At 44.9% G+C, this 24,279-nt stretch overlaps 1 protein-coding gene across 2 annotated transcripts in view; it reads right to left on the bottom strand.

Moving 5' to 3' along the window:
* Positions 1 to 24,279, bottom strand: part of LOC118080058 (monocarboxylate transporter 2-like) — a 30,833-nt gene that overhangs the window by 5,979 nt on the left and 575 nt on the right. For both annotated transcript variants that reach the window (XM_060271327.1, XM_060271326.1), the window contains exons 2-4: positions 21,481 to 21,744; positions 2,985 to 3,128; positions 366 to 1,223 (exon numbers count right to left, since the gene is read on the bottom strand). In XM_060271327.1, the coding sequence (XP_060127310.1) occupies positions 366 to 1,223; positions 2,985 to 3,128; positions 21,481 to 21,697 (1,219 nt within the window). In that variant the 5' untranslated portion in view covers positions 21,698 to 21,744. The remainder of the gene's footprint in view (positions 1 to 365; positions 1,224 to 2,984; positions 3,129 to 21,480; positions 21,745 to 24,279) is intronic.

The raw sequence follows: 24,279 nt of genomic DNA, 5'->3' as shown, positions 1-24,279 counted from the left end.
GCAACTTGACTTCTCGCAACGAGGGAACCACCAGAAGGCCCTCAGTACTGGGCCTCAGTGTCCGGGCAGAACAATGGGGGTGGAGACGCTCCTTCAGGTATACTGGACCGAGGCCATTTAGGGCTTTAAAGGTCAGCACCAACAGTTTGAACTGTGCTTGGAAACGTACTGGGAGCCAATGTAGATCTTTCAAGACCGGTGTTATGTGGTCTTGGCGGCCGCTCCCAGTCACCAGTCTAGCTGCTGCATTTGAAGTGGTGGAGCACACCTTAAAACCTGATGTCCCCTACTCAAGGTCAAAGAATTCACAGATCTGTTCCCAACTGCAGACAGAACAATGAGCAGGAGTATAGAAATATCCTTACCCCCAATAGGTGGCCCAAGTAAGATGGTGCAGCATTCCACTATAGTGACGAGTCCAACAGCACTTGTGAATCGGCTGGCGCCAACCAGGTCCATGAGAGTTTCAAACAGCATCGCGCAAACCATACCGAAGGCCAGCCCGTAGAAGACGGAATACACTACCAGGCCTGAATAGCCTGTTGCTAAAGGGCACAGCAGATGGCATGTGCCATTAAAAGCAATGGAGAAGCTGAAGAAATACTGAATCTTTGGCCTCACCCACTTGCTGTTGGCAATGAGCCCCGTAGCCGGCCTAGCTATCATATCGACTATTGCCAGAATTGAAAGGAGGAATGCTGCTGAATATTCATCAATCCCAAGGTGCTTTGCGTAAGGAGCCAAAAAAACAATAGGGGCAAAAAAGCCCAGAAACATCAGCACATTCCCTATCAAATAGATCAGGAAGCCCCTGTGCTTGAAAAGAGACAAATCAAGGAATTTGTTGAAGTTTTCGCAACAGTCTTTGTCCTCTTTCTCTTCGTCTCCAGGGCCAGCCATTTCAGCTATGCCCATATCAAGCTGTTCTTTAGCTAAAGTCTCTTTTGCTTGTTTGTTTGTTTGCCTCTTAGTGGGGCCAGCTGCTGCGCCAATGGGCCTGAAGAGGGCTCCAGCCACACAGCAGTTCAGTAGTATCGCCCCAAGAATGAAAAAGCTCCCCCTCCACCCAAAGTTGTCGAAAAGGAACTGGTTCAAGGGAGCGAGTGTACAAAGCATGACAGGGCTTCCTGCCATGGCGAGGCCGTTGGCTATTGGACGCCTCTTCAGGAAGTACTTTCCAATGATGATGACGGAAGGCTGGAGGTTGAGGGCAAGGCCAAGGCCTGTAACAGAGACAGAGATAGAATTAATTCGGAAGGCAAAACGTGCTCTGGCACAGCAGGGACTGACCATGTGCCCCAGAGGGGTAGCCATGTTGTCCTTTCTGCATCAAAGACAACAAAGGAGCCTCATGCCCCCCCCCTTGCGACTAGATTTATTGTAGCATGATGAATGAGGTATTGCTCCCAGTGGGGAAGTATATACCTACACACACAGGCTAGAGAGGAAAGTGATAAACTCTGGGGTCAAATGGCAATGAAATGCAAAAAGAGCGGTCTGTGACAATTCGATTAAAGCTTAAATGTTTGCAGAATAAGCACAAATGATCATTCACACCAGCAGTAATTACTGGTAATACAATCAAGCTAGAGCAGCCATGTTAATTAACATCTGTAATAGGATAGGAAATCGTACTTCTAGATATGTTCTAATCCAGCAGTCCTACGCTGGGATCTTGCTTTTTAATTCCTTGGTTGCAGAAGAAGAGCTTAAGGTGATATGAGCTTTTGCAGACAACCATTTGTTGTTGTTGTTGTTGTTTAGTCGTTTAGTCGTGTCCGACTCTTCGTGACCCCATGGACCATAGCACGCCAGGCACTCCTGTCTTCCACTGCCTCCCGCAGTTTGGTCAAACTCATGTTCGTAGCTTCTAGAACACTGTCCAACCATCTCGTCCTCTGTCGTCCCCTTCTCCTAGTGCCCTCAATCTTTCCCAACATCAGGGTCTCCATGATCACTGCAGATGGTGACAGCAGTCACGAAATTAAAAGACGCCTGCTTCTTGGGAGAAAAGCGAGGACAAACCTAGACAGCATCTTAAAAAGCAGAGACATCACCTTGCCGACAAAGGTCTGTATAGTTTAAGCTATGGTTTTCCCAGTAGTGATGTATGGAAGTGAGAGCTGGACCATTAAGAAGGCTGATCGCCAAAAAATTGATGCTTTTGAATTATGGTGCTGGAGGAGACTCTTGAGAGTCCCATGGACTGCAAAAAGATCAAACCTATCCATTCTGAAGGAAATCAACCCTGAGTGCTCACTGGAAGGACAGATCCTGAAGCTGAGGCTCCAATACTTTGGCCACCTCATGAGAAGAGAAGACTCTCTGGAAAAGACCCTGATGTTGGGAAAGATTGAGGATGACAGATGGTTGGACAGTGTTCCCGAAGCTACTAACATAAGTCTGAACAAACTGTGGGAGGCAGTGGAAGACAGGAGTGCCTGGTGTGCTCTGGTCCATGGGGTCACGAAGAGTCGGAGACGACTAAATGACTAAACAACAACAACGTGCTCGATGTGGGGCTGCCTTTGAAAAGTGCTCAGAAACTTCAACTGGTTCAAAGAGCTACAGCCAGGTTACCAACCAGGGCTGGTTATAGCAAGCATATGACTCCCTTGTTACAGCAGTTCCATTGGCTACCAGTCTATTCCTGGGCACAATTCAAAGTGCTGGTTATGACCTATAAAGCCCTATAAGGCCCAAGGTATCTAAAAGACCATATTCCCTCATACAAACCTGCCCGGGTTCTGAGATCCTCAGGAGAGGTTCTTCCCTCAGTCCCGCCACCCTCACATTTATTTGTTTATTTGGAGCACAATTCCCATCAGCCGATTTCGGCATGGCTGTGCTGGCTGGGGGTGGCAGGAGCTGCAGTCCAAAATGTCCAGCGAGCACCCCATTGGTGAGGACTGATTTAAGTATCCTCATTAGACATCTGCAGTGTCCATTATTCTAAGGAAAGTAAAGAAAGGTTTCGTTATTACCTGTGATAAGCCCAGCGCATAAGTACAGTTGAAGAATGCTTGTGCAGAAGGAGGCAGAAACCATCCCTATGCCACATAGCAAGCCTCCCATTATGACCACCGGTCGGCTACCATAACGGTTCACCAGAATGCTGCTGATTGGACCTAAAAAAATAAACAAAATCAAAGTAGGAAAATGAATCCCCAAAACACACATTTTTTGGGAGAAATATACTTTCAAGGTAAACTGGTTAAAATAGTTTTAAGGTTTCAATAATGCTCAGGTTATTAGAAAGAGCATGGCTGCATGGTGCTTTTTTGCATGGGCATAGTATGATCATTCATGACCTTCAACCCCTGTACATCAGATGCCTCATGGTCTCCTCCCATCCGCAAACCAGAAGGACAAACTATGTGGGTGAAAATATGCTATCAGTGCAAGGTTCTTCCATGTCATGTTGCACTCATATATCCTAGCCCTTTCGTTGTTGCCCCCTCCCCTTATTTTTTTGCCTCCATGAAGAACAAACCACCGGAAAAAACTCTATAGTCATTGCCCAGGTTCTTCCATAGGTTCCTGGCAGAAAGCACGATGTCACCCACAATTTTTGGGTAACACCATATCACCCAGAATTTAATGCAAGGTGTTTTTTTTTAAAAAAAAAAGCATCCTTCAGTGAACATTATCTCGGTGTCGCAACAACTGTAGCAAGGTGACATGAGAGCTACCACAACGAAATAGGAAAACAAAGTTGTTTTGTGGAAATGAAAATGTGATTTCGAACACGGGGGGGTGGGGTGGCTGTGTTAACCTGCCGCAACAAAAAACAGGAACGATCCTTGTGGAACTTACAAGGTCTAACGAAAGGAGTCTGGCATAAGATCAGAACCTACTTCACCAAATGCGCACAGCCTATTATCACAGTTGGCAGATTATCCATATAGCAATGGAGAAAGAGAGAAAAACAGGGAAGCCAAAGGGCCATGGAATGCAGGATGTTCTGTAGGTCTGGGACAATTCCATGCAAGGTTCAAATGTAAGGAAGTACAGTGGCCATGCACAACGGCAACAATTGGCACAGCTAGGAATATCACCAATTGCAGAAGTTGCAAATGCTTACTCAGCTTACACTGTATACATTTCAGCTTTGAACAGAAATGTCATTCCACATAATCTGCCAACCGAAATAGCGCATTTCATTCATTTCATGAAGCATGGCTCGAGTTGCTGGAAGATTATTCCACAAGTGCATCTATTAATCTCAAAAAGTGTCACAAGGCTCTTTGCTGTTTATGACGCCTAACTGCCACTTTAGATAGCAGGGAGAGAGAGAGAGAGATCAATAGAGTGGTCCATAGCATCATAGCTGTGTGCAGGTTTAGGCCCTGATTCCATACTCCTTAATCAAAGTGTTGTTGTTTTTTGGACCTTGAGCTTGTTTGGAGGTTCTAGCAGGGGAGCGCCTAGCTATCGTATACCCTTGACCGAAGAACGGTACACTCCTTCTATCTGGGATGGTCGTCCTCTTCCACCGAGCACACAGCTTCAGGAGGGACACACATGAAGGAGGAAGGGGACACCCGCCTAGCCAGCCAGATCAGCCGAATCAACCCTGGCAATCAATGGGGTGACAGATGTCGCAGCCAGATCCTCCTCACATCCAATCAATAGAGTGGTCCATATCATCATAGCTGTGTGCAGGTTTAGGCCCTGATTCCATACTCCTTAATCAAAGGGGTTGTTTTTTTTGGGGGGGGGGGAGGTCGTCCTTCATGGTAACTTATGCTAAGTGTCTTCTTTTCTTACTGTAAAAAGGAAGGGGGGGATTCATGTATTTCTGTTTCTTAATAAAGAGAGTTAGGTGAAAATGAAGGTAGGAGAAACAGCTGGCAAGGATCTGGCACACTCATAAAGCTGCCATGTGCTTGTCTTGACCTTGCAGCGGAAGTGGCAGAAGCGTTGACAGATTCCCCTGAAAAGTTTTAGAGCTGAGGAAGTAGCCTCTGAGGTCTAGTCAACAGCTGCTGAAGGTTTTATCAATACAGCCTACTGCTTTCAAAAAAGGGGCGGGGGGGGCAGAGGGAGAAATGCCACCTGAGAACAATCATTAGTGGCATCAAGCAGCCTGCTGTCTGGTTCTTTCTAATGGATAAATTTGTGGGGGGGGGGGCAAAGGGAATAGAGTGGTACCTCGGGTTGCAAACACCTCAGTTACAAACACTTCGGGTTACAGACTCCGCTAACCCAGAAGTAGTACTTCGGGTTAAGAACTTTACCACAGGATGAGAACAGAAATCGCACGCCGCCGGCACAGCGGCAGCAAGAGGCCCCATTAGCTAAATTGGTACCTCAGGTTAAGAATGGTTTCAGGTTAAGAACGGACCTCTGGAACGAATTAAGTTCGTAATCAGAGGTACCACTGTATTCTGGCTCCTCACCGTACCCCAAATCCTCTAAGAACACTTGTTTGCATGCCTTCAAGAAATGGGGGGGGGTCTTTAGTGCTGGGTATTTTGCAGGCAGAAATAACCAAATGCACTGGCCTTCTTTTCAGTACCCAGGCCAAGTCAGCGAGACAACCAAGTACTTCACTCCTTCCTCTCAATGACCTCTCAAATTCATAGCTGCCAACCCTCCCTCTTTTTTTTGCTGGAAATTCCCGTATTCCAGCGCCGTTTCCCACTGCTATCCTGGATTGTTAGATATACTGTAGACTGTCCCCGGGACAGGTGAGGCTGCTGATCCCTTATTTTCAAATCCGAAAGTTGACAGCTATGCTCAAATTTTATGTATTCTATTAATCATCTGTCACAGGAGAAAAGGGATGAAAAAGTGAAGGGAAGCAAGCAAACAAAAACCCTGGCATGTGTCCCGCCCCCCCTCATCTTCTAGTGCTGGAATTAAATGCAGGACTCAGTTTGATCCAGGGATTACCTGGAAGAGCCATAGCTCAGTTGCAAAGCAAATGATCTGTATGCAAAAGGTTCCAGATTCAGTCCTTAGCATATCTAAGGAGAGGCCCAGGGAAATACTCCTGTCAGGAGCCTGGAAGGGAGGAGGGAGGACTGCTGCTTGTTGGTGTAAAAAGTACTGTGGTAAAATAACTGATGATGCGATTTGGGAAAAGACAGCTTCATGCGTTCATAGCATGTGAAGCAATAATAATGGGAAGTCATTCTGTGCACAAGAATACATTACCCTCGCCACTGAGTAAACACAATCCATCTTCCAACACTTGAGATTAGCATTTCTTAGCATGGGTGTATGGCTTCCAGGCAAGTACTGTATATGCTTGGCACAGAAACTATTCCTTGCTCAGGTGCAATAATGTCCTGTAATTAGCATGTTTCTGTGTCCCATAGTAGAAGTCTCAAGAAGGAAGCTTTTAATTATAGGTATAATAGATTCCCCCCCCCCAAAGCCTCAGTAGCACTTTGCCTATATACCCTGGACAGGTTGGTGCTGCTATTGCATTTTCACTCACCCGAATCTATGCAGTTTCCCCTGCTGAAAATGGGCTTAGGGCTTGCCGATCAGAAGGTCGGAGCTTCGAATCCCCGCAACGGGGTGAGCTCCCATTGTTCGGTCCCAGCTCCTGCCCGCCTAGCAGTTCGAAAGCATGTCAAAGTGCAAGTAGATAAAAAGGTACCGCTACAGCGGGAAGGTAAACAGCGTTTCCATGCGCTGCTCTGGTTCACCAGAAGCAGCTTAGTCATGCTGGCCACATGACCCAGAAGCTGTCTGTGGACAAACTCTGGCTCCCTTGGCCTATAGAGCGAGATGAACACCGCAACCCCAGAGTCGTCCGTGACTGGACCTAATGGTCAGAGGTACCTTTACCTTTAGGTGCTGAAGAAGGATACAGTTTGTGGATTTTTGCTAGCTTATTAAATGATGGTTTATATAGGATGATTTTTATATAGATAACTATGTACAGATATGATAGAATATTTTGTTCCTGGTGATGGTCATTTCCCTCTTTCTCTCTGTTCCACTTCATGGTGGGAAAGCAATGCCTCTGTACTAAAAGAGCCCTACTATGGATGCAAGCTACAACTCAGTGGAATTAGTGCTGATTTGACCTACTGAGAAAGGTTTACAGCTGTATTCTACAAACAAGGGAGCATGAAGAGCCTGGACTTAAACCAGTATAACCCTGTTTACCAATTGGGCAATTGCAGCTCTAGCCTTCCTGATTCAACCACTGCATCATTGATGGGCATTCATTTAGCACTGGAACCTAGCAAAGTGCTTTTTTAATGCAATATTCCTTTTATTCATCGTTGGAAGAGTCTGGTTAAGACTTCTTTGCAGGATCAGACATATGGGAGTAGCAGCCTCTTAATTCGACATAACCTCTCATTTGTTTACACATTGAAGGGTGAGTTAATGTCTTAGCAGAAAGAGAATCCTTTTCCAGAGCCCTTGAAAATGCTCTTGGCTCAACTCTCCTGGACCCCAGCATGAGTGATTATGTAAATAATACCAGTGCATCATTTCTGGTAGACAAGAGGCAGAAAGAGTGCAGATTTGCCTGCAAAGGCAACTGACCTATGAATAACTCATGAGTGGTTGGAAAGGCTTGTTTCTATTGACAAATGTTGCTGATTCAGAATAGTAGGTTTTGTAAAGAATCTCTAAGGTTCTTATTATTATTCCCATCTAACAGATAATGAGCAGAGGCTAAAAAGTAGGGCATCGCCCTATGCATTGTGCGTTATGCAAAACCCATGATTCTGTGTTCAAGGCAGCCTGCAGATCATCTGCACACCTTTTGCAGTAAGTCACTACAATTATTTTTAGATGAATGAATAGCACCAGCATCAACAAGTTAATGAGATACTGCCATTTCTTTGTCACTGACATGGAGTTAACTAATAACTGGGCCAGGAATAAAAGCTCAAGGGGGGGGGGGTCTTCCAAAAATGTGAAAGGAAATGTTCCATGTTTTGAGTTTAGCAACTAGTTTGGGGTGCAAATTTCTCTGGATTGGTGACTGAGATGACTAAAGGTTCTTTTACTTACTATAATGCCAACTCCAGCCTGCCATTTTTTACCCTTTAATATAGGGGTGGGAATTGAAGCAGGTGAACAACCTGGGTTGTTATCAACTGGAAAATATGAGCTTGTCTTTCAATGTCCAGAATTTGTCCTGGAAGCGGCCTTAGATCATGTCAGACCAACTGTCTGCCTAGCTGACGGCAGCTCTCCAAAATGTCAAGCAGCCTGCTGTCTGCTAACCACCACTTGCTAACTGGGCCCTTTAAACTGCCAAAGATTGGTCTTGACTTCTTCTACATGCAAAATATACAATCCTACTAACATTTGTTTACAAGGGCGTTTATAAACCACCAACTCAAAATGAAAATATTGCGGCAGCGTACACCAGAAATATAATAAAAACATCATAGAATGATAAAACGCAGGAATGAATGGCTTGTACAACTAGTATAAGGTCTGGAAGGTGCAATCTCATTATAACACTTCTATGAGATCACTCGGGTTCCTGCATTTTTACACCACTTGTTTTAAATAGTGCCCATGAGGTTGAAAGCGGTCCACCTCCAGACATGAGTGTAGCCAAGGGGGAGGCAGGGGGCAGCTTCCCCCCCCCCTAAATCAACACATATCAATACAAATCTGAGGTTCTGCCCCCTAACAAAAATCCTGGCTACACCCATGCCTCCAGATTGTTTCTGTCAGTCTCCACCCTTAACAGAACAGATGTGTCTTGCCTTAAAGAAATCAGGGTCTCCGCTAAATCCAGTGACAGCATGCTAGGTAAAAATTAGTGGCAGCGCTGACGAGGGATAGGGATAAAGTTAATTAATAGTGAGAAGTGCAAGCTCTGATGGAGCTTGCACATTTGTGCACAAACTCATCTCCTGCTTCAAATGCAAGAGCTCATGAGCAGTCTTCAATAAATTCTTAACTCCCAAATGGTCACCACTGTTCTCCTTCTCCGAGTTTAACCTCATAAGCTCTGCTAAACTCACTGCCTGAAAGAAACGAAATGATCCCATGGGGAGGTGGGCTGGTTCAGGTGCAGGGGACTGGAGGCGGGGTTTAAATAATAATGTAGAATATCAAATGTTATTTATTTGTGGAGGCGAAATTAACAGCCTTAAAGCAACTGCGTTATCTTACTAGAGAATACAGAATATACAATATCAAAAGAAATTTTTAGAAACACACCATTCTCCTATGTCAGTGTTGTGTGTCCTGGGGCCAGATGATTTCCAGTGGAGTCAAAATAAGTCACAGTATTTTTGAGCTGAACCTCAACAGGCTAAAGCTCAACAGCAGTCAAGTTCATGGTCTATAGATATACCAAGCCCATACTACTAAAGCAGACCAGGTATTAGCACAAACCAAACCAGCATGATGAGAACCACGAGCACTAAACAAGCAGAGACACAGCAGTGAACACCATCCCTAGTGCCAATCCTACTTAGAAGACAGTTGTTTGATCTGGTCTATGAGCGGCTCAGGTGTGGGGAGCAAGAAGCCTAAGAGGAAGGAAAGGTTTAGAGGAAGAAGATGCAGAACTGTGGGAAGAAGGAAAAACGTACATGAACAGAGTCAGACTCCACTTGCTTGGGTAAGTTCCTGTTTTTTGCTGTGCTCCTTAATAATCAAGAGATACAATTTGGAGCTTTTCCCACTGTGCTTCTTAAAGAGAGACTGGGAAACACCCCCTAGCTACGGCCCTGCATGACCTTCCTCTCCATTGCTAGTTCATATTATATTTTAAGCCCCGGGTGCCACTCTGGGAGGGGTGACAAGATGGCCCCTGCCTCCCCCCAGCTGTAGAGCGGCTGAGGGCACACGCAGTCTGTATGGGCGCCGCTCACGCAGCGTCCGTACGAGCTGCCTCTTGCACGGCATTCATACAGGCTGCTGCACATGCGCACTCCATACGGGATGTCGCTTGTGCGGCAGCCCGTACAGCCACTGTGTCAGTCTGTAAGGACTGCGCATGTGCGGCATTCCGTACGGATTGCGCACGTGCAGTATGCCGCACATGTGCAGTCAGTACGGGATGGTGCACATGGCAGTCTGTATGGGCTGCGTCGCCCCGGGTGCCGGAGAGGGTTCCTCTGCCACTGGCTGTTATATTCCTGTCCAGTGACCTTGACAGCCACAGTGAAAGGCAAAATTATGGTTGTAGTGCAGCGTCAAAACACAGGAACATTTCGCCTGAATTGATAGTGCTATTGTTATTGTTAATCATAACTGTGTTAGGTAAGAAACTTACCTAAATCTGTGTGACTTAATTTTTTTTAAAAAAAGATTCCAGATTCCAGACACTACTGTTGCAAACCAAAACTTTGATTTGCATACAAAAGCAAAGGAAATGCAGTATTATAATAAAGCAAATCTATTTGAAATCGGCTTTCAAATAGGAATAAATGTACATATCAATTATAAGGGAATTAGGAATGCCCATATGATTTTTTTTTAGTGCAGCAACAGAAATGTATACCTGGAGTAGCAAAATTCCAAATATGCATTAAATAAAACAAATGTGTCATTTTGATCTGCAAATATTCACTGTTTTACCTTTAATGTCAGTGGAACTTGAAGCAGATCTCTGAATGCTAAGCTGAATCCTCAGACACGTCTTTCAATGGGCTAAAGAATGAGGTGCATTATTTTAATGCTTTATTTATGCCCCAGTTAGAATGGGCTTTCTGTACCTGCCACTGTAATTTATAGTAGCAGCTGAATAATAAAGCATAGTTATGAAGTTTTGGATGAAAATGCTCAAGGTCAACTGTCAGCTTCCAGCTTCCTAGGTGCAGTAGAGTGACCTACAGCCCAATGCCTGAGAATATGTTCCTTGCTTGAGAATGAAAACTCCAAAATTAAGTTTGCTTGGTTCACAGTGCAATCCTGAAAATGTCTGCTCAAAAGTAAACCTGATTTAGTTCATACAATCACATAGAATTGTAAAGTTGGAAGAGACCAAAAGGTTCATCTGGTCCAAGTAAGTATGCACAGGATTGCGGCTAGTAAGTATGTACAGGATTGTAGAAGCTAGTTGTTTTTCCTTTATAGAACATTGTTCACAAAGACGTTCCTTTGTTAGGGCAGAACTACATGTTAGAAGAAACACAGCAGCCCTGTGACTGAGCTTTATTAAGCCTGTAGGAGAATCTTTGTGAATCTGGAAGAAGAATTCCTTTTTTACCATAGAGATTGGGTACAGACTTAAGGAAAACCTGCTGGATCAGGCCAGAGGCCCATCTAGTCCAGCATCCTGTTCTCACTGTGGCCTGCCACATGCAGGGGCCAAGCACAAGAGCACTCTACCTCTCTATGGTTTCCAGAAATTAGTATTCAGAAGGTTACTGACTACAACAATGGAGACAAAGTATAGCCATCAGTAGGCACTGATAGCCTTATCCTCCCTGAATGTCTCCAATGCTCTTCTATATCCATCCAAGTTCATGGTCATCCTGTGAGAGCAAATTACATAGCTTATGCACAGCATGAAGAAGTATTTTTGTACGTTTCTTGAACCTTTCAACATTTAGCTTCATTGGATGTCCACGAATTCTAGTGTTATGTGATACGGAGAAAAACCTTTCTCTATACACTTTCTCTGCACCATTCATAATTTTATAAACTTCTATCATGCCACCTTTTACCTTTTAACTATACTAAAAAGTCGCAAACTTTCTCAAAGGGGGATTGCCCCATTCCCTTGATCATTCTTGTCACTCTTTTCTGAACTTTTCCCAACTCCACCATATCCCTTTTAAGGTGAAATGACCCAGACGGGAGACACTATTCCAAATGTGGTTACACCATAGAGTTCTAAAAATTATATTGTTGTTGTTGTTTAGTCGTTTAGTCATGTCTGACTCTTCGTGACCCCATGGACTAGAGCACGCCAGGCACTCCTGTCTTCCACTGCCTCCCGCAGTTTGGTCAGACTCATGTTTATAGCTTCGAGAACACTGTCCAACCATCTCATCCTCTGTCGTCCCCTTCTCCTTGTGCCCTCAATCTTTCCCAACATCAGGGTCTTTTCCAGGGAGTCTTCTCTTCTCATGAGGTGGCCAAAGTATTGGAGCTTCAGCTTCAGGATCTGTCCTTCCAGTGAGCACTCAGGGCTGATTTCCTTCAGAATGGATAGGTTTGATCTTCTTGCAGTCCATGGGATGTCCAACCATCTCGTCCTCTGTCATCCCCTTCTCCTTCATGGATCACTGCCTTGTCGTGGCGAAGGAGCTTGAATAACTCAGAGAAGCTATGAGCTATGCCATGCAGGGCCACCCAAGATGGACAGGTCATAGTGGAGAGTTTTGACTAAATGTGATCCACCTGGAGCAGGAACTGGCAACCCACTCCAGTATCTCTGCCAAGAAAACTCCATGGACAAAAACAACAGGCATATAAAAATTATATTAGTATTTTTTAATTTTCAATTGCTTTCCTAATGATCCCTAGTACAGGATCTGCCTTTTTCACGGCAGCCACATGCTGGGTCAACATCTTCCTCATCAAACCATCCACTATGACCCCAAGGTCTTGTTCCTCATCAGTCCCTGGCAGTTCAGACCCCATGAACTGGGATAGATTGGTACGAAAAGAAACTGAAAACCACTAGTTCAGTAAATTTCACTTTCTGACGGTTACCGTGTTTCTCATATTTTAAGGCATCCCTAAAAAATAAGGCATGGCAGGATTTTCATGACCTGGCGAAATATAAGGCATACCCCGAAAATAAGACGTAGCAGTACCGGGTTGTGGTGGGAGCAGGTCTGTGCAAAATACGGTACCGTAAGAAGAAAAGGAAGATGCCTCCTCGGAACTGGATGCCGCTGCCACGTGGAGCTCCGTCCGAGTGGGAGCCAGCAAGAGCTGCAGCACGCACAGCAAGAGCTGCAGCAGGAGCCTCAGTGCGAAGCCCAGCTACGGTAGAGCCTCAGCGCGCGGCGCCGGGACCCTGCTAGACCCGCAGCTCAAGCCGCGCAAAGCCCGGCAGCCGGCAGGAGCCGCGGCGGGCAAAGAACAAAGGATCGGGACCCTGCTAAGCAAAGCCCCGGCAGCCGGCAGGAGCCTTAGCGGGCAGCGCCCGAAGCCCGGGAGCTGGCTGGAGCCGCAGCTCAAAGCGCGCTCCTGATAAGCCCCGGCAGCCGGCAGGAGCCTTAGCGCGCAGCGCGCAAAGCCCGGGAGCTGGCTGGAGCCGCAGCTCAAAGCGCACTATCGGTAAGCCCCAGCAGCCAGCAGGAGCCTTAGCAGGCAGCGCGCGAAGCCCGGGAGCTGGCTGGAGCCGCAGCTCAAAGCGCGCTCCTGATAAGCCCCGGCAGCCGGCAGGAGCCTTAGCGCGCAGCGCGCGAAGCCCGGGAGCTGGCTGGAGCCGCAGCTCAAAGCGCACTATCGGTAAGCCCCAGCAGCCAGCAGGAGCCTTAGCGGGCAGCGCGCGAAGCCCGGGAGCTGGCTGGAGCCGCAGCTCAAAGCGCACTATCGGCAAGCCCCAGCAGCCAGCAGGAGCCTTAGTGGGCAGCGCGTGAAGCCCGGGAGCTGGCTGGAGCCGCAGCTCAAAGCGCGCTCCTGATAAGCCCCGGCAGCCGGCAGGAGCCTTAGCAGGCAGCGCGCGAAGCCTGGGAGCTGGCTGGAGCCGCAGCTCAATAAGACATCCCTTGAAAATAAGCCATGTTGTGTTTTTTTGAGAAAAAAATAAATATAAGACATGACTTATAATATGAGAAACACGGTAGAAGGTAACTCTGGTCCCCTTTAACATGCCATCGTTTTAGCCAACAATGTCGCATGTTTGCAAATTGTTCTCTGAGACCATGAAGGCTAGGAACATAGCATTTAAAAGGGGGAAGAGACAAGCTGAAGAAAAACCCCTAGAGTGAGACACTTTCCCTGAAAAAGTTGTTTGTTTTAATGCTCAACTTGGGATTAGTCCCATGATTTTAATAGAATTGCTCATGTGATGAAAGTTAAATGAATCTGAGAACTTTCTGAAACTTTCAGAGGTTCAACACAGACTTGACATTGTTTAACAATTTTAATTATGCTAGTGAATGGCTTCGATATACAGTGGTACTTCGGTTTAAGTTCAACAATTGGTTCCGGAAGTCCGTACTTAACCTGAAGCGTACTTAACCTGAAGCGAACTTTCCCACTGAAAGTAATGGAAAGTGGATTAATCCGTTCCAGACGGGTCCGCGGAGTGCTTAAACTGAAAGTACTCAAACCGAAGCGTACTTAAACCGATGTATGAGTGTACAGTGCCCCACGTGCGAATGGAAAGCACTGCTGCTTGCACATGGGGAGGTTGCCGACTGTGACGGATTGGGCTGGCTTGAGTAAAACTCCAGGGTGTTAAGTGTTAAACCCAGCCTCTTAGTTGATTGACGCATTCCATTCCATGAGGGGCGGGACAGCCACTGGTTTAAAGGGGATGGGTAGCCGTTAATTCTGTTGAGAGGGTTTTGGGAGCGGGAGCGGGTGGTGGTTGTGGAGAGTAGAGTGTTAGAGAGGTATGCAGGAGCTGTATTAACGAGTCTGTCTTATATGAAAAGAAGATGATGAACTAAGAATTTATATAAATGAAACCATAAAGAAATATACATGTTCTCCAGTTAAATAAAGCTTTCATCTATGTTGTGTTAAATCGGATGTTCCTCCTTATTCCAGCAACGTATCTAAACTCAAAAGGGTGGTGACTGAAGAGGGGAGATAAAACTAAGCCTGAGGAGCAGGTGGATAGTTTGTATCTCAGGGGAGGCAAGTGGAGGGAAAGAGTGCCTTGAAGTAGCTTAAGTGCTGAGGCAACAGCTGCTGAGGTGAACCTGAGTTGAGAGGGAAACCTTACTGAGGGCACAAGACTGTTCCTGTAACATTTGCCTGGAGTTTTTGAGGATACAGAGCCACGTTATTTGGAAAGCTGGAACTGTACGCTACTAGCAAACCCATATAAAAACAGGGAGTTTATTTGGGAGAAAGAAGGAATAGTGGGTTGTTTGAACAATAACTGAATTCCTTCTGCACACTGCTAGTAATAGAGAAGGGAGGTACGTCGCACCGACTCCTCTCCTCTTCAGTTCCCTGCAGCACCACAACCATTGTGTGGAGTCCCACCAGACTTGAAAATGGCTTTTCATCAGAGTGAAGATCCCATTCGGCAAACACAACACCATGCTTTTTTAAAGCTCCAGTGCCCTTAAATTCCTCCCTGATCTTACAGGTGAGCCCAATGAAGATGATAACATTGCAAACTGTGGCTTGCAAACTGGGTGCCGGCCTTCCTCCTCCCCAAACGGATACAAATTTCTCAGCTTTCATCAAATGTAGCCACGACTTGGGATTATATATCCTCAACAAAGCTCGCAATGGTTAACATTAGGTCCCCTAATGATTTGCACATCGCTTCAAATGCTGCTTGTGAAAATAGCTTCAGGCAAATAGATTTGTTCTGCCTTGTTCGCAAAACAAAGGAGGAGTAGATAGCACGCCATGCATACAGTGACGTCCAACGGCAGAGTGCCTCTGTAATGAGGATCATGAGGAAGAAATGAAGGCAAGCACATCTATGCTATCTGCAAATGAAAGCTATTATTATCAGACTGAACATCAGCTTCTCCTCCACCCAGCACAGCACTCAAAGACAAGCCAGCATCAGCTGGCATAAATCAGCGCAAAATTGCATCACTCGCGTTTTGGCAATTGATATACAGCACTTATTCATCATAATTGTTTTTCCTCCTATATTATCTTACAGCGGTGCATACAAATTCTTTTTTAAAAAAAACCTGAGCAGCCTTGCTGAGAAAATATACCATAGCTGTGCATATTCAACTATATACAAGTAAAGTAGAAATTTACTAGCCAATATCCAGGCATCCCCTTCTGCTCTCTTGTTGTATGAAATTAGGAAATGCCACATTATATGATGTTGAGGGAGGGAAAGAGAATGGCCAAAAGCCAGAAGTCAGGCAGAAACTGTTGTAACATTTCATGTGTATTTCAGGGAGCCAAGGAGAGGCAAACAGCAATTATCCAGGGGAGCCAGCGTGGTGTAGTGCTTAAGAGCAGTGGACTCGTAATCTGGTGAACCGGGTTCACTTCCTTGCTCCTCCACATGCAGCTGCTGGGTGACTTTAGGCCTGTCACACTTCTCTGACGTCTCTCAGCCTCACTCACCTCACAGAGCGGGGGAAGGGAAAGGAGATTGTTAGCCCAGTAGCGATGTATGGAAGTGAGAGCCGGACCATAAAGAAGGCTGATCGCCGAAGGATTGATGCTTTTGAATTATGGTGCTGGAGGAGACTCTTGAGAGTCCCATGGACTGCAAGAAGATCAAACCTATCCATTCTGAAGGAAATCAGCCCTGAGTGTTCACTGGAAGGACAGATCCTGAAGCTGAGGCTCCAATACTTTGGCCACCTCATGAGAAGAGAAGACTCCCTGATGTTGGGAAAGATGGAGGGCAGAAGGAGAAGGGGATGACAGAGAACAAGATGGTTGGACAGTGTTCTTGAAGCTACCAACATGAGTTTGACCAAACTGTGGGAGGCAGTGGAAGACAGGAGTGCCTGGCATGCTCTGGTCCATGGAGTCACAAAGAGTCGGACACGACTAAACGACGACAACAAAGGGGAATGAAAGGTGGAATATCAAGTCCAAACTCTTCTTCTCCTCCTCCTCCTCCTCCTTCTTTTCCATTTGCTCTGAATGAAGTATCAGATCAAATGTTTAATTTTCAAAAATAGTCATCAGACTCTTGGTTGTTTTGGGGCCTGTATTTGGTTATCATACCTAGATTAGTGCATTAGGCCTTGATTTCTGTATTTTAGAATTTCTGTTTTTTTGGAAGCCGCCCAGAGTGGCTGGGGGAACCCGGCCAGATGGGCGGGGTATAAATAATAAATTATTATTATTATTATTATTATTATTATTATTATTATTATTATTATTATGAAACATACCCCTGCACTGTGACTGATTATTACTCAGCGGCTTCAATATACAATATGCTTGTATTTCCACACTATAAGTAGGGACAGACTTTTGTAATATTTCATAATATGGCGCACTGTGCAACGCCAAAATTTGGTGCCCCAAAATGGATCTTCTCAATTATGGATCTTCTCAATTTTGGGCCACTCAGCTCAGCAAACTGTGGAGGGGAACCGCCCGCACCGCCCAAAATACAGTGTTGGTATAAGAAGTGTCTAGCATTTGTGAAAGTTCTTTCTCTACAGTGAAATGCTATGTTGAAATTTGTTGTGAAGGTTGTCATTTCAGGCATCTCAACAATGGTCATATGCCTACTTGCAGCCATTGCTTCACTGTTTTGCTGTCACTGCTTCAGGAAATGTATCCTGAGTGGGGACACATTGCATTACTTCAATGGGCTGAGCATTCAGAAGTGCATCCCAAAGAAAAGGAGAATGGGCCCAGTTGTTTTGATAAAGGGTATAGAAATATAAAGGTAAAGGGACCCCTGACCATTAGGTCCAGTCGCGGACGACTCTGGAGTTGCAGCACTCATCTTGCTTTACTGGCCAAGGGAGCCGGCGTACAGCTTCTGGGTCATGTGGGCAGCATGACTAAGCCACTTCTGGCAAACCAGAGCAGTGCACGGAAACACCGTTTACCTTCCCACCGGAGCGGTACCTATTTATCTACTTGCACTTTGATGTGCTTTCGAACTGTTATGTTGGCAGGAGCTGGGACCGAACAATGGGAGCTCACCTCGTCACAGGGATTCAAACCGCCGACCTTCTTATCGGCAAGCTCTAGGTTCTGTGGTTTAACCCACAGCGCCACCTGCGTCCCTATTACCCAATCATCTGTTCACTTTTTCTCTTCGAGAAAAACAAACAAACAGAGTGTGGGATGATGACAATCTTCCTGCTTCTTTGTTTGTTTGTGTTCTCTCCCCCCACCATCTTTTTCTTGTCCCCTCCCCAGGTGTTTCACCTCATTGGCCCAAATGGCAAACAGGCTTAGAAAATGTCAGCAACAGCTTTTGTCCCCTAATCCTAATTGTCATGCAGGGGCAGAGCAATTTCTGTTGGAGTCACAGCTACCACCCCAACAACCCCCCCCCCAACATGACAAGTGGCTTTTTAAAAAGTTTCATCATGGTCATTTGCGGGGCGGGGGGAGTCACTGATTAAATGTTGTGCAAAATTTTGGGTTCTCCTTCTTACTTTCTTTGTGACGCTGCTTCTTGCACTTCAGAGTTAATGCTAAATTAGCATCGCAGCAGTGCAGGCCTCTCTCTGTTTTTTTTCTGAACAGTCCAAGTGTCATGGATTATTTGCTTATTTGTTTGATTTCTATATCACCTTTCTTCCAAGGATCACAGGGCTGTTTACAATATAAAAACTCAAAAATACCCAACAGGAACAAACAAAAACAATATCCCACACATACTTAAGTTTAAAAGACCATGGAATAGCCAAAGGTCTGGCATGAGAGGAATGTTTTTGCCTGGAGCCTAAAGAGACGTAAGGAAGGGCCCACGTGATCTTGATTCCATAGCACACTAGCATAAACACTGACAACTAGGAAACACTGGCCTGCGAGCGCTCCAGTTGGAGAACAGCCTTTACCAAAGGTGTCATGGGCTTTGAAGACACTCGAATTCAGGACGCAAGGGAGAAACGTGTTAAGATGCTTGGCAAATCCACACCGTGATGAACTCCGTCCCGGAAACCAATGTCCCCACTGTGGAAGGTCATGTGGGTCCAGAATTGGCCTCCACAGACACTTACGGACTTATTGTTAAAACCATGTTTATGGAAGACAATCTTACTCGGCTACAAGTGATCGCCAAAGAAGAAGAAGAAGCATGATGCTCTGGAGGAAGCGAGTTGTGACTCCAGCTACTGTATTCAACATCATCAATCAAATTCAGGAAACTTTTGCACACACCAAGAAGCCTCTACCAGTGCACTCACTGATTCCCCCTGCCTGCCCTGCCCTTTCCTGCTTAAAATGTGATCAGACCTAGACAACAGGGGCAGGATTGTGGGTGGGGGAAGGACTGACAAAGAGAGGCATGCGCCTAGAAATGGCCCCTGGCCCAGCTGCTCTTTGCACTCTTGCTACAGCAGCATATCTGCACAGGGAAGCCTATTTTCAAGTGCAGATTCTGGTCACGGGTTCAGGGTCAATGTATCCAGGGTAAGAGGAAACACAAATAATTCATCCCCACTTTATATGTTCTACACACGCAATAACCCTCTGTGGATATAACTGCATCACCCTGGATTTCTGGCTTCAACACAGATTGCAGCATAGAATTGGAACAATCTCTTTAATCAAACATTAACTCCACCGTGCCCTGTTGCATTACCAAGGTCTCTTAAATCTATATATATAGAGAGATTTTAAAAAATGCTTAAACCAGCTGTTTTTAGGTTCCCTGTGCTTCATATCATATTGTCCTTAAACAGAACTATAACAATTTGTATTTATCTTGCAGTTTATTGTTGTATACTAGGTAGCAACTTTAAGAGGCCCAAAAGGGTGGCAGAAATAAGGAATGTGGCAATAAAAATATTAAAAGGGGGGAAAGTCACATGAAAGTGAATTGAATTTGTTGCAACCCTGAAGAAAACACACTTTGAACAAGATGAAATGGGCTTTGTAGATGCAGTCTTGAAATGACATACCAGCACATACAGCGCTATAGAAAAACATAACACAGGGATTTGGAGAAAACTCATTCTTGCTAGTGCAAGCAATTAAATACAATCATAAACACACCCTGCTATCATTTTGTGGTAAGAGCCACATGGCAAATGAACAATTCCATTTTCTTTAGGTTTTCTAAAAGCCTAAAGAAATCTGGATTTTTCTGAACATGCTGAAAATCACCTTGCACAACAGAGAAAATGGCTGCAGGGATCGCAATTCTTGAAATAAATTCAGAGCTTTATTAGCTGACAATAATACTTTTGAAGAGAATACCTAACCCTTCCAAAATTGTCAAAGGTAGGCAAGATGACATTGTAGTTAATTCGTGTAAGGTTTTGGTGGTACAAAATGTTTTTTACAAAGCCTTCTCATCGTGTTTCTATGAAGTGGCATAGCATTTGTCCCATTTTTCAGATGAAAAATAGAGGCTGAAATGTAACTTGGGTACACTGTTCTATGAGACCACACCCTGGCCCTTGACACATATCAATGACATCAACTAATTATTTACATTGAAAATTGAAAATTTTGCAGTTTTGCACAACTGCAAAATCTATGCAAAATCTACAGTGACTCTTTTGAGAGCACTATTGAAAAGGAACTCAGTTAGTCCTGGACATCCTTGGTTATTGATCAGAACAAAGAATGTGGATTCAGCCTGGGCTGGATGGGTAACACTCCCCCTGTATACACAGGTTTGCAGTTTGGGCATACTCCTGAACTCAGCCCTGAGCATGGATGGATGGCCAGGTCTCTGCAATGGCCAGGAGTGCATTTGCACAGTTAAAGCTAGTGTGCTAGCTGCATTCCTTGAGATGTCTGATTTGGCCACAGTGACGCGCACATTCATTCCACCACCACCCCCTTTTGATTCATGTCATGGGCTCTACACTTTGAAAAGCGTTCAGAAACTTCAGCTGGCTCAAAGAGCAGCAGCCAGATTGCTGACCAGGGCTGGTTATAGGGAGCACATGATGCCCTCATTAGAACAGCTCCACAGGTTACCGGTCTGTTTCCAGGCACAATTCAAAGTGCCTGGAACTTTGACCTATAAAGCCCTACACAGCTAAGGTCCATGCTATCTGAAAGACTGTACTCTCTTATTTGAACCTGCCCGGGTTTTGAGGTCTTCAGGGGACGCCCTTCTCTTGGTCCCGCCACCCTCACAGTCAAGCTTGGTGGGATGTCAGAAAGGGCCTTCGGACTTTGCAACTCCCTCCCTAGAGAAGCTAGACTGGCTCCCTCCTTGTTCTCCATCTGCCAGCAAGTGAAGGCTTTCTTGTTCCAGCAGGGGAATTGACTGCTTTTAGTTAAAGGGTTGGTGCCATGCTGTTTTTATTGTAATTATTTGTATGTTTTAAACAGATTTTATATACGTAGATAGTTTTAATTCTATCAATGTTTACTTGTTTTTAAATTATTTATTTGTATGAGCTCCCATTGTTCGGTCCCAGCTCCTGCCCACCAAGCAGTTCAAAAGCACGTCAAAGTACAAGTAGATAAATAGGTACCACTCCAACGAGAAGGTAAACGGCATTTCGGTGCGCTGCTCTGGTTCGCCAGAAGCGGTTTAATCATGCTGGCCACATGACCCGGAAGCTGTCTGTGGACAAACGCTGGCTCCCTCGGCCAATAGAGCGAGATGAGCGCGCAACCCCAGAGTCATCCACAACTGGACCTAAAGGTCAGGGGTATCTTACTAGTATATTCACACACCAATTATGAGCATTCTCCCCCCCCCTCAAGTAATCCCAACAGCCCCTTGTTCTCAAGTGAATGTGGACTTGCTTCACCTTCCCAAGTCAAATCAAAGCATTTTGTTCTGGTTTTACTCACCTCCTCCGTAGGTAGCTGCCAACATAATTGAAGACACCCATGCAATCTCACTGTATGACGTGCCAAAGAAATCTTGGATTTCTTTGAAGAAGATTGCTATGCCTTTGGGGAAAGCATATGAAAATCCAATGGATATGAATGCTCCAAAGACCACCGCCCATCCCCATCCTCCGTCTGGAGGGGTATAGGCTTGGCTTGTGTCTGCTGGAAGTGGCATGTCAAGGTTAAGTTAATTCCCTGCAATTCCCTTTTTTTCTGGAAGCCCTGAAAAACAAAGTGCAAACACTCACAGCCTTTTATCAAATTCCCACACATTATCAACTCTCACATACATAATATTACCCATTCTCCCTTTCTCATTCATTTTGGTCTCCCTATTATTATTATTATTATTATTATTATTATTATTATTATTAAATAAATCATGTAGCTCCTTCAAGAGCCACAACAGGTATTTCTGGAAATCTTATCTTAGAAAACATTTACTTGCCTATGCTTGTCAAGCTTCTTTCACTGGAGTTTGTTGTCAAATATGGATGGGATGGGATCTCACCGTTACACGATATAGCCAACACCCACATAATCAAAACGATGATTTTGATTTCTAAGAAAATGATTTATTTATATGTGGGTTGATGTATTACAAACTCGGTAATGTTATTGCTTTTTTAATGTTATTTACTCCCAAAGGAGCCCAGGGTGGCAAACACAAACAATAAATAAATTAAAAATTAAAAACATCTGCAATACAGTTATAGACTGGGAAAGAAGCTTCTGCAGTCATACCCTGGATCGCAAACGCCTTGGCTCCCAAACAGATCAGCTCCCGAATGATCGAAACCCGGAAGTGAGTGTTCCGGTTTTTGAACAATTTCCGAAAGCCAAACGTCCGGCGTGGCTTCCGATTGGCTACGGGATGCTCCTGCAGCCAATTGGAAGCCGCGCTTTTGGTTCTGGGAGTCGCATTCTGTTAGAGAACCAAGGTATGGCTGTATTTTAAAAACTTGTTGGAAGAAGGTCTTCAGTACATGCTGAAAAAACATCTTAGATGGCGCCTGTCTAATGCCGGTATTTAAGAGTAGATGCCACAACACTAAAGGCCTAATTTAGTGTTCTTATTATGTATTTGGTGTTCTATTTTGTACTTTTATGCTGTGAACCACCCTGAGCCACAAATGGGCTGAGTATCTTAAGGACTGCCTACCCTACTTTGAGGCTGTCCAACCATTAAGGACCTCAATTGGGCTCTGGGTGCTTCCAACTGGGTAGCTAATGGAGCGGCACCTTTTCTATGATGGCACCTCATCTGTGGAAATCTATCTTTGTAAAATCTACTTGGACTCTATTAAGGCACCAGGTGTTGTGGTTTTTGTTTTTTTAAAAGTTATATACCTGGGGCTTTAATTGTGTTTTTTAAAATGAAGTTTCCTCTTCTTTTTTATCTGCTGAAAGACTATTGTATTGGATGATTTAGTACTGGTTTTTGTATACTGTTATTGATTTTAAAAGAAACAGTAGCAAGCTACCTCAAAAGCTCCGGTTGGTAGGCAAGATATACGGTAAATATTTAAAGCAAATTTTAAGCTCTACTTTGAACTTAAGCTAATGGCAAGATCGTAGTTGATTTGAGTGCCTTCAGATTACTTTTTTATTTTATTTTTTATTTTTTGCATCCATAAAGCCCATAGAAGTTAATTCTAGATTCCTGCAGGCAACTTACTAGCTGGCTGGCCTTTTCTATATGAGCATCAAGGTTTGTTTGGTTTTTTAAAAAAATCCCTTTAATTAACTTCAGAGGCGGTTATTACTTAAGACCAGAAACCATGTTAAAACCAGTTCTTTGTCTCTAGGCAACTCTTCTTGAACAAAGGTCAAGCTACTAAAGATGTAAACTGAGGCAGGAATCTGATACAATCTATTCAGCTTTTCCCAAGCGCTGCTTCCACTGTTTTTTGTTTTCTCACACACTCATGGCATATGTCACCAGAGGAAGCCCTCCTATGATTTTATTCTACTAAATACATTAAGCCAAACCCGGGGGGGGGGGGGATCCTGTAATAAATGAAATCGGCATTATGTGCTCTGACGTGACAGGAATATGCTTGTTATTTCTGGCTCCTGCCATTGTTTGGGAAGGAGACCAATACACAATTACATACGCAAACTTCTCCGCAAGGAATGCAGATACATACAGAAAATACATTGCACAGCACACTTACATAGGACATGGTGCCCTTCACATGTACATTAATATGTACAAAATGCATGTGTGCGTTTTCTCTGTATTTTAGATTTGTATGAAGCAGTGTGTAGATTGCACGGTTAAAGTGCACACATATTACCGTGCTGCATCTCACAGAATAGACAAGCTGCACATCAGACTGTGCTTTCATACCCTCAGAAAAACTGCCCCAAATGGCCTAATATGTCCTTTTGTGGCGTTGATGTAAAATAGGAGGGAGAGAGGATATACAAAATCCAGGCAGGGGAACACGTGACTGCCCTTAACATGATGTGTGCATACTGTCAATTTAAGCTCGAAAGAATTTATATCTTGCAGGAATGCTGGGCAGTAAATGAGTAATGCAGATGGCCATCAAAGCTGAAGGGGCAACTGAATTTTCAAACTCAGGCTGCAAGAGGGGGGCTGGAGGGCCTTGTAAGTTTCTGCGCAGGGTTCCTGCTTCTATACGCACCGGGCCAGCAACAGCTGGTACGTATAAATGCAAAAATAATCATTTCTCAAGCTTCCCCGATATCCGAGGAGAAATAGCGCGCGCGCGCGACGGCCTCCCCATC

This window comes from Zootoca vivipara, chromosome 2 (assembly GCF_963506605.1).
Source record: "Zootoca vivipara chromosome 2, rZooViv1.1, whole genome shotgun sequence".
Classification (NCBI taxonomy): Eukaryota; Metazoa; Chordata; class Lepidosauria; order Squamata; family Lacertidae; genus Zootoca; species Zootoca vivipara.
Note: the sequence above shows the minus strand (reverse complement) of the source record. Positions and strands in the feature narration are given on the sequence as shown.